General features: G+C 35.7%; 1 protein-coding gene across 1 annotated transcript in view; it reads right to left on the bottom strand.

Annotated features, from left to right (window-relative positions):
* Window positions 1-1403: 1403 nt before the first annotated feature.
* The window catches only part of LOC120626503 (angiotensin-converting enzyme-like), a 138964-nt gene continuing 128559 nt past the window's right edge, over window positions 1404-11808 (bottom strand). The window contains exons 34-35 of the mRNA XM_039894030.1: window positions 9738-9981; window positions 1404-1506 (exon numbers count right to left, since the gene is read on the bottom strand). Of these exons, the coding sequence (XP_039749964.1) occupies window positions 1404-1506; window positions 9738-9981 (347 nt within the window). The remainder of the gene's footprint in view (window positions 1507-9737; window positions 9982-11808) is intronic.

Below are 11808 nucleotides of genomic sequence, written 5' to 3'. Positions count from 1 at the left end.
TGTATTTTTTTTATGCTAAAGCTATAAACTTAAAATAAGTTTTAAGGATGGTTATATTACTACAGTTATAAACAAAGGAATGACAAAACTTTCTCAACATGCGGGTTTCTAAAACTATACGTAGGTATTACGGCGTGTTTTAATGGACCATAATTGTTACGAAATCCCTATTGAGGTGTGTGTGTGACTCGGAAAACAAAGTAACTGTGTCTTTAGTGAATGTAGTCTACATAACTGTCACGTTACGCATTACCTCGAAAACACCAGAATTCAACGATACCTGTTGTTTATTTTTTATTGAAAATTTTACTAAAAACAAATCATCAATATCTCTTTACCTTTGTTTTACATTAGGCTTATGGAAAGTTTACAAACGCGGTGATTCCAGAACGGGGTGCACTTCACAGAACCGGTGATCTTTAAGAAACAACGTAACTACGTAATCCGATACATTTATCTGGTTTATACGGACTTTATGCTGAGAACGCGATCAATTTTAGTTTTAAATAGACATTGTATTGATGTACCATATGCGTTATACGAATCCTACTAATAATATAAATGCGAAAGTTTGTAACGATGGATGGAATGATGTTTGTTACTCTTTCACACAAAAACTATGTACCAATTTGACTGAATTTTGGAATGGAGTTATATTATACCCTGGGTATTGAGGTAGATTTTCCCGGGATCAATAGCAGCCTATATAGGCTGCTTTTGATCCCGGGAAAATCTACGGTTTCCGCTTTCATGAAAAATAAATAAAACCGCGTACGAAGCCGTGGGCAGCTGCGGGCGGGTCCTTACTAATTTTATGAAGGAGAAAGCGTTTTTATTTGTATGTCCTTCCTTTACGCTTCGCTATTTGGCCCAGAAAAATAATTAGTTCCCACGTTATTTATAAACGACCGTAATAAACGCAAGCAAAGTTCGCGGGCAACATCTAGTAGTATAAAGAGTGTGCTTAGTATAATATATTCTTCTTTTATTTTATTTTTATTATTATTTATTACCCATTTCTTTCTTTTTTTTAAATTATATATAACACTTTTAAATAAGATTATTTTATAGCATATCCATAGTTACTAAGTGTTGCTCTGTTAGTGCCTACCGTCCCAACGTCACGTCTGGCTTCACGTAAGATCAACGCTGGGTCTCAACAGACACAACAAAAATGCCGAGTGAAGACCATTTTGGGATCACAACGTACCTATAATTGTTGGGTAGACTATACGTTGTATTTCAGTTTTAGTGTGCGTATACGCAAATAAAAGTGTTTCTTTCTTTCTTTTCTTAACTGCCTTATATGGCAATCCAGCTGGAATTTGAAATTGGAATCTTCTAATGAGCTGAACATGAAAATAATAGGTATCAATGTAAGCTTATAAATCTATGCGTATAACTCACCTTATATACGGGATGTTGGCTGGAATGTGGTACTTGGAGCCAGGGTCAAAGTCCAGCTCGGAACGAAGTACTGGTGGTTTGATTCCTCCATACTGCTCTCTGTAGACAATAAAAAAGTTATATAATTTTATTATATATATATGTATATGTTTATTTTATTATATATATTTATTTATTAATTTTATTCAATTTTATATGTGAATGTTATAGGATATAGTATATATATATATATTTTTTTCTCGCCTGTGTATGTTTTATTGTTTGCATGTTTTCTATTATTACTTTCACCAAGGGTTGTTTGTAAGAGATTGCTTTTGCAATAAGACCGTCTTTGCACACAACTGTATTTAACTTTATTTTTATATTTATTATTATTTTTAATTTTAGTTATTTTTTTCTTTTCTTGTGTGTTTCTTGTATTTTTTCTTAAGTGTGTGCAATAAAGTATTCTAAATAAATAATTTAAGCCTTCAGGTTTAGCCCGTGGTGGATTTACGTTCCGTTCCCTGAAAACCAGCGCCGCAGCTCGCTGCAGCTTCGTGCTGAGGCGGAACCCTATTTGTCCACATGCGTTCTGATTATTTTATTGTTAGATATATTTTTGTATACAATTGTAAGCAATTATGTGGACAAATATAAAATATGAAATTTCTTTCTTCATTTCTTTCTTTCGTATGATCGAGTTTAAAAAAACAGTGCCGGGATTTTTTCGAAATAAATGATGGACCGGAAGCTTATGGCCCCAGATTGTAAGTAGAAAATTATCGCCTATAAACAGTAAAACTTCGCAGGGTAAGCAAGAAACCAATTCCATTAACCTTAGGCGTACTTAATAAACCCTATGTGCAATTTGAGCGGCAGAAATTCCAAGACGAGCTTTGTCACCAAAAGATATACCACCACTCGTTTGGGATTCTCTAACTGAAATTTCTTAAGTTCTTTCTTTTATACTTGACATCACATTTGCAAGTAGACTTTTGTAAGCATCATCAAGCATTTCATGGTTGTTACTACGTAATTTTTGTGTTAACTATTTCATGAAGGACTTCGGAAAAGCTATTCCAACTAAAGGTTTTATCACAAATACTGTCCTACCAATTCTTGTATCCCACAAGTTAGTGGGGATGTTTATATTTTTTTATTTTTTTATTGGTGGCAACTAATAGGGACATTTAAAACAGATATATCTCTCTGTTCTGGCTGCGGCCGAAGCTAGTGATCACCCTATCAATTAAGACTTGCCGCCAAGTGATAAAGCGTTCCTGTACGATACCGCGTAGAAACCGATTAGGTTCCATACCCCATTTGGTTTGCCCGCTACCATCTTAGACCGCATTATCACTTACCACCAAGATTTCAATCAAGGGCTAACTCGGAGTGGAATAAAAAATAAAAGAGAGTCTTTAGCCCAGTAGTGGGGCTTTAATTGGCCATGCAATGTTGTTGTGAATGCATGTGTAATGTTTTCAACATTACTTCGGAGAGTAGGCAAATCGGGTTAAAAAATTAGTCAATAGCACAAATCAGTTACATAATTTATTTGAACATGTGTTACAAAGTTATTATGGATGCTGCAAGTGTACTTAAGATAAATATCGCGGATTTAAGTCATGAACTGAACGCGTTTTGTGAATAATTCACCTTTCACTATAATTATTAGTTTTCCGCCTTTTTAAGATAGCCTAATAATGATAGTTTTTCTCCTTATTCAAAGGTTGCCTGGCAGAGATCGCTATTAAGCGATAAGGCCGCATTTTGAATTCTACTTCTTTCGATATGTTTCTGTTTTTATTTATTTTTTATATATGTTAATGTTGTGGTATACAAATCAATAGTTTAATAAATAGTTGATTGATGATATATGATTTTAGAAAAGTACAATTACTGAATATTTTTTTCCTAATAATCTTATTTTGGAATTCATGGAAGAAACTAACTTATAGCAGTTGGTAGGAACAGTCTTGTCTACACTCTTGCAAGAGTGCCTTTAAAGTATTTAGACTAGTTATTTGGATAACTTAGTTATTGGGAAGCTAAATTAGCTGTCTAGTAGCATCTTAAATCAAACCAATTCAACAAATAGTTTCTCAACTAAATTTACAATTAAAACTCATTGATTTAAAATAGCAGTGCCCAGAACTCAAAACTATAAACGATAAGTTAACTTGCAATGACTGTACAACTCGCACTGTAAAATTCGGTGTTTATATGGAAATAGCCGATTCGAAACTCTCAGAAGTTAATCCTTACAGGGGTGGGTTTTGGTGGTCAGAGTGCTTAAAACCCAAACCTTACAGAAAATCGCCATCGCGTTTGATAAAAGGCAAACCCCAAAGCTTTCAAACTGAATTTTCAAGTGTCAAGGCCGGATTTCGACCGCAATGCGATGCCCGATGCAATGAATTAGGAACTGGTGCAAATGCTAACTGGCGATTAGTTATTGCATATTTCATCCATTTTTATGTACTATCATATTAACTTTTTTTTCATCTTACGCCGTGTGGTAACGGCTGATCGGAATAGTGTTGTCACCACCCTTTCCCGCGATTGTCGTACGAGGTTACTAAGGGAACATAACAGAGAACGGACCGCAGCGTTGTCTATGCTACTACTTCTACCATGCGATCACCAACCCGTCTGTCAGGTGTGGTGATTATGGGCAAACCCTCATGTCTCTTCTACTTCTTTCCCTGGGCTTGTCTCCGTAATTGGTCGGCCGGAACCTTCCGTTGTACGTTGCGCCTCTGGTACGGCTACCCGCTGGGTCACTCCAGCCAGCCGAGCTCACTCCAGGAGCTTAGCAGGCCGCCCAGGTCGCCAAGTGCTTCAGGGAGTGATGCTGGGAGCCAAGGTATGAGCCTCGTGTCTCTTATGATGCAATTGATTACAGGCAAAGCTCCGCGTTGAAAGAGTCTTCATTCTTGTTATAGACTATTGATGTTCTTCATTTTCGGGATATTTTTAGACAATTATTCATGCTTTTTTCTAAGTTTAAAGTATATATCCTCACCTCAACATACTAACGTCTGTTACTGGTTTAATTATCTGTCCTTAGACGCTCTTAGGCTTTAGCGATTACAATCATATACCGATAACCAGGGCTTTCTGAACGTGCTCTCTTAGTCGAGGGTGGACAGTACCAATTTCTGAAATTCTGTAGGGTACTGATAATATTGCAGTATAATGGTTCGGTAAGTATGCCTAGCATTTTTCTGTTTGACCCAAGAACTGATTAACATGATGACACAAATATTTTAATGAAATATGAATACTCTCTGATGAGGCTAATGATCGTATTGGCTAGAAGGATTTATTCTTTACCACTTTTAAATCCCCGACGTAAAAACAACGGAGAGTTAAGTTTGATGCGTCTGTGTGTGTGTGTGTGTGTGTGTGTATTACTACAGTAGGTACTTAAATAAATTATTCCATTTTATATAATAACGAGTCGATTTAATATTCGTATTATTATAAGATCTCGGAAGTTTTATAAGCATTACATAATTTTCGTAATGTTATATCATTACATTGGTGTATCTCACTATTCAATACCCTTAAAGACCCATATACTGATATTATAGTGAGCTTAATATTCAACTACACAAATAAACAAAATAATTTTTTTGTTCAAAACACTTTTTAATATTTATTAAAACCGTCCTCACGATTGAAGTTTTTGTGCTTCAAAAAGAACACGAAAGCGGATAGTCAGATTCTGCCCATGACATACAACTTGACATCTCGTACCTACGCAGTCTTGTCGTTACCACGGTCCATGCAACTGGGTTAAAATATCGACAAATCCCAAAATATTATTACCTTTATTTACCCGTATTTACCCGTTGAACTATATTAATGAAATTTATTGGCCAAATATACGCGTAATATTTGTCATATACTAATTTAGTATATGACAAATATTTCGAGGAGATACATCCAAACTGTATAAATATTATATTTCTTCGAATGAGCCAGCATATTTGTGTAGTTGAACTTTAATAGTAATGCTCATTTTTGTATTACATAATGGAAACTCCCAATGAATCGCTAGCCCGAAACTTGCTAATTCATTGTAACCAAGTTGTATGTGATACGTGCCCAGATATTGGAAAAGGCATTTAACGCGTGACATATTTTTATCTATTTATTATACTTTTTGCTTGAACATGGTACATACACATAGTTGTTAATATGATCCACATATCCTGCCAAGATTTTCGTGCAAAAATCATTATAAATATTTTAAACTAATAATGATTATAATTTTAAAATGTCACGTAAATGACAATTGCAATTTGGTTCCCAAGTAATAACGAAATGAAATGCTTAAATATTAAAATATGTCCTGATATATTAAATTTTGTTCATCATAAAACTGCTGCCAATAATATCATCTAATGATATTTAGTCCTGCGTTTAGAGAGACGGTAAAATTGATTAAATTTTCTTTCCCACAATCGTTTTTTCTTCATTTGTACATACGTCACTATTAAGTTATCTTTGTGGTAAATACGTTGCTTTATTTTTACCATTTCATAGAACCACAAAGTGGTGACAGCTCAGTGGCTAGGGCTTAGGCCTCGCTCGAGGGGATCGAGTTCGATTCCTGGAACGCAACTGGAATTTTCGGAGTAACGTGCACACTTCCCTTAACAGTTAAGGAAAACATCGTAAGGAAACTTGCATGCCTGAGAGTTCCCCATAATGTTCTTAACGAATGAAGTCTACCAATGTGGTGGAGTCAAACGTGTGAAGTCTACCAATGTGGTGGAGTCAAACGTGTGAAGTCTACCAATGTGGTGGAGTCAAACGTGTGAAGTCTACCAATGTGGTGGAGTCAAACCGGTGAAGTCTACCAATGTGGTGGAGTCAAACGTGTGAAGTCTACCAATGTGGTGGAGTCAAACGTGTGAAGTCTACCAATGTGTGGAGTCAAACGTGTGAAGTCTACTAATGTGGTGGAGTCAAACGTGTGAAGTCTACCAATGTGGTGGAGTCAAACGTGTGAAGTCTACGTGTAAGTAGTGGAGTCGAGTGAACTAAACCCTAATAAGTGGTTAATTATGATGATAGCACCATTTTTATTTTCACGAAATGTATTCCTTATAATACTAAAGTAAAAGTAAGATTGAAAGGCATCGCTTTAGTAAACATCAATCCTCCCATTTAATATGCATTCTATTGTAAGATACAAATTAAATAGTTCCATTGGAGACCTGACTTTCGCTTTTCAAAGCCCTAACTGAATTATATGTTTTACGATAGCTGTGCCCCGCGGTTTAACACGCGTCAACCCCGGATGCGATGGAAATTTACTTATTGAGATCCAATTCAGAAACTTACTATTAAAAAATCAAGGGGAAAAGATTTGCTACACAACACTTGATAGGTAAAGCACCAGCGAATTAGTTACGATGAGTGAGGTATGTGATGTATCGCGCTTAGCGGCGCGGAAGACCGCCGCTATTTTGAGGTGGTTTCACTGCGTCCCGCCATTTTGAGGTCGTTCCACTGCTTCACATAACGTCTGTTTAGTATAAATTTTGAATCCGAGAAGCTAAAACTTTGTTGGATTGTTTGAGCCGTCAGGCACCAGCCATCAGTCGATTGCGAATACAACGTGTACCAGAATTACAAAATAAATTTGAAGGATGCAATAGTATATTAAATGAATATGCAAAAGGAATCACCCTGTAAAGATATTAAATCAAAAGAAACATATTTATTTTTTCTTACGGTCGTTCGTACGGTATTACGGTCTTGTAACTTCAATGGGGTTTACTTATGTAAGTTACAAGACCGACACGCGCATAATACCTACGCTAAGCAACGCGTACCTAATAAAGTGGCAGGGGTCACATGATTTTAATTTTGCATGTGATTTTCGGCTGAGTCTGATTTATTACAATTTAACCTATGGCAGTTGTTTACTCCAAAATTAAGTATTGTATAGAAGCAGGCGTTACTTTGCGGAAATCCATGATATATTATCAAAATTAAGCTTAATTAGCTATACTTTGCTATGTATTGCCGAGGATCTGTTTGGTGTGGAGTATAAGGATTGAAGAAATTATAAATTACACCACACAGATTCTCCTGCTTTTCGCGGAGTATAGCAAATTAAGCTTAATTTTGATAATATACCAAAATTAAGTTTTCAGTTTCACAGATGAGTCTCAAAGACAGTACATAAAGTACCTCTAAAGCCTGTGAAGTATTATTTCGGTTTTCATTTACTCGTTGTATACAATACGTATACGTACACATCGTAAGAATAACAGCGTGAGGAAACCTGTATACCTGAGAGTTCTTCATAATAGTCTCAAAGGTGTGTGAAGTCTACTAAACCGCAATTATAAGCCTGCGTGGTGGTCTACTGCCTAAACCCTTCTCGTTCTGAGAGGATATCCGTGCCCTGTAGAAGACCGGTAATGGTTTGATGACGTTTCATAGAAAAACGTATTCACGTCAATACACGACCGTTTCTTTTTACTCCACTTTTGCCATATGCAAGTACTTCATCTATATTTTCGCAAGCGTCTAGAATCTTCTCGAAAGATGTAGCAACTGATCACTCGTGACCCAGTCCACGCATTATTTATGTGCAACAGAGCGTGTGTGTATGTAACCGAGTTACGTTATAACTACGTTATTAGTAATTATCATTATCTAATGCATATAATCGGCTGTGTCTTACTCGCTGGCTGCAGTAACCGCATCAGGCAGCGCTAGATGCGGTTTTGTGTTTTATAAAGTTGTAACGCAATAACAAACATACATACCCCATAACATTCATTCCTTTATTTATTTATATATATGTATCAAAACAAGGTTTACTATGACCCACAAATATTTGAATATATTTAGGTAAAAGTCATAATTTGGCCCTGGTGTGGGTGAGTATCTGACTCCTAACTAGTTATAACTGTATTTAGGATATTCTACCGCGGACTAGTGGCGTGTACAGGATTCATATTTTTAATACTGTAATGTATTGTAACGTACTTATAAAGTGCACTGTTAAAACACATCACTTATTTCTTAGAACTAAATATCAAAACATGATTAAATAATAGGTCTATAAACTTAATAAACACAAAACTTAACATTTAGCAGTTGACACTAATTATTTGACCACTAATATTCTAAACGTATAAAATGGCAAAAAGTTCAACTACACTATGGCAACGACTTCGCAATTCGCAACATACGGATATCGAAGTTTCTGAGGGTAGATTTTTAATAATTTATATGTATACCTAAAAATAAGTTTATATGATTGCTAATCAAGTAATTTTAGATCAATATGATTTCTCTGTAAGTGAATATGTAAAATTGTTCTTTAAGAGAAATAAATGATTCTATAACCTGAGAAAGTTTTTGAGCAAGCAACATTCCGCGGCTGTAAAGTGAAAATGGCGTGGAGCATTTTCACTGTTTTTGGACACAATACATTGCATACAATAATGGCTGGATTATGTATGTTCTAAATTCAATGAGTGTCAAAAGTCTCTTGAGTGTCTCATTGTATTATGGCCCTTTGAAAAGTAGATCGATATTACGTCAGTGATCGAAAGTAACTAAAATGTTGTACAGTTGTACACTTATGCCCAGTCCCAATTATCTGAAACTATTGTTTTGTGTTTGAGCGATTTTCTTCATCCCAAAAGTACCTATTATCCAAAATATATTTTCTAATTTAGAACCTTTCTTCTTATCTCCTCCACGAGTTGTATTCGTTTAACAAAGCCGATTTCCTTTATTCAATACTAGATTTAAGCAATATTATTATTGTGTACTCTATGCTTAGTTCTGCCACTAAGCAGCAATGTTACAATGTTACAATGTTACAATGTTACAATGTTACAATGTTACAATGCTGTGTTCCGGTGTTATGGGCGTGGTTGCCGGTGTAATTACAGGAAGATTAGGCTTAACACATACGCCTCAATTTGATGGACACAGGGCGACATGTTGCAGGACGTACTCCTTGCATGGCCTTTTTTTTGTCGTTGTTTTTGTCGGGCATGACCCTCTCGTTGGCTTTAGCAGACGTCATATGACAACCGATTGCCAGGTCTACTACGCTAAGGAGGAGGGGATCAGGACAGCTTGACCCCCCCTCACAGTAGGGAGGTCATATAGTGACGGGTAGCTAGACTCCTTGTATGCCCTGTGTAGTGTTACTCTGTTAATAGGCTAGTGTTTTCCACTTAACATCACGGGGGCTATTGGCCTGTCCTATTACTTTAAAGAAATTTAAAAGTATGGTATTAAATCATACATTCTGGATTGTAGAAATATGGTGTTAAAGTTTGTTTCATACAAACCTCAGCCTCCACCAATGGCAATTATACTGCTCCTTTCTGACGTCACCAGTGAAGACGTCCCAGCGCCACCGGTCCATCACCAGCGCAAAAGGCAGGAAGGCCACCTTGTCCATGGCCTGGGTGTAAAGGTAATTAATGTCATGCGCTGTATCATCAACTGATTTTTGGATCAAGCCCAGGGTCTGTAGATGGCGAGGAGAGGAAACTGATAGAGCGATGGTCTCGCCAATTGCTTCGTGGAAACCTGTGAAAGAAGACTAGATTTTAAAACTCAATGAACGATAGTCAAAACACACATGATTTTTTTTGCTTTATTAGCCGGATTTTCTTTTACAAATCACCAAGATGTAGTCCTTAAATCTGCGACAATACGAAAAATCAGATGCAATATAACTTATGTACCTAATACTTATTTACAATTTTGTTTCAATTTCACTGACGTAATATCGATCTACTGAGCGACGCGATGGCTCGCAGTACAGAATTACCTACACTGGATTTATTAGTGTACTACCTGCTGTATACTGTATTGCTATTTAATGGTTAATATATGATAAACTTATAAACTTATGAGATTTTAGAGGAATGTGCAGCGTCCAAATAAACTCATGTTAGTTTCAGGATGCGAAGATTAATAATTTTTGTAGTTGGTGTAATAAAAAAATAAATAAAAAAAAAAAAAATTACTATTTTACGCTACGCCTTTCTCCATATTGCAACACCCTCAGTTCATTTCGAAATATTCAAGTGCAAAGCCGTCCAAGGCCACAAAAGTTCTTAACAATGGTACTGCTAAGGGATATTTTAATTTAAGCAATGAAAGTATCACTTGCTTTAACTGAGAAGGAAAACATCGTTAATAAAACGTTATGCAGAGTCTTTCCATAAAGTCCTCAAAAGGCGTGTGAAGTCTATTAATTCGTACTTGGCCAGTATGGACTACGACCCAAATACTGCTCTTCCAGAGAGGACCGTAAGGGGTTCATAGTAATGAGGAACTGAGATTGAAAGAGCATTAACAATTAAATAAATAAATATACTACGACAACACACACAACGCTATCTAGCCCCAAAGTAAGTGTAGCTTTACTTTTGAATATTTGTATGAATAATATACGTAAATACTTATAATATAAAACATTCATGTTCATCGCACAAACATTTTCCAGTTGTGGGAATCGAAACCACGGACTCAGAAAGCAGGGTTGCTGGCCACCTACCTAAAAATTTTAAGTCAGATTTTCTTATTTATTAAAATAATGGGATACAAAAAACATGCCATTGTTTGTTATAATTTTTTTTAATTATACAACGTGTAGATGAAAATCCAAATAACACTTCAGAGGCTTTACATTATTTACTATCTCTGAGACTTATTTAGGAAACCAAAACGCTTATAGTTTTTTAATAAACCATTGCCATAGTTTTTACTGAAATAAATAACATACACCTCTACAAAAGTAAATCCAAGTGACTCCTGCCGCGACTTCATTAGGTAGCATTGGTACGGCGCACTGGTCTGTCTTTTATCTTTAAAAGGGTTGTCATAAGCAAACCCTTAGAATATATTGAATTACTTTATATGGAAAAATAAATATGCTTCTTTTGATATAATATTTTACAGGATGATTGTTTATGAAAGATACTTATGCACCCTTCAACATTATTTTGATATTCCGTTACACGTTGTATATACCGATATCAGCATGATGTGGTCCGCGTTCTTTGACCTAAACGCGGTCAACGTTTTTTTTTACAAATTGCATGGCAGCCTTTAAGAAAATTAGCACTACTCTTTCAAGTAACACTATGCAAAATACCAATTACTTAATTAAGGTTTAAGGACAGGACAAACAAACCCACTTTCGCATCAATAATAGGTGTTTGTTACTTAGGATTTCCCCCCAAATTTAATTTATAATGAACTTCTTCTAATAAAAATTTGGAAAAAGCGTAAACCGAATCCAGACACGTCATGATCTTAAATGGTTTGTTTACAATGTAATGCAGCTCTAATTAACGAGTATTATAGCTAGTAAGTATCTGAATGCAAGTGATACTAGATTCTTCC

Source organism: Pararge aegeria, chromosome 9 (genome assembly GCF_905163445.1).
Source record: "Pararge aegeria chromosome 9, ilParAegt1.1, whole genome shotgun sequence".
Taxonomy (NCBI): domain Eukaryota; kingdom Metazoa; phylum Arthropoda; class Insecta; order Lepidoptera; family Nymphalidae; genus Pararge; species Pararge aegeria.
Note: the sequence above shows the minus strand (reverse complement) of the source record. Positions and strands in the feature narration are given on the sequence as shown.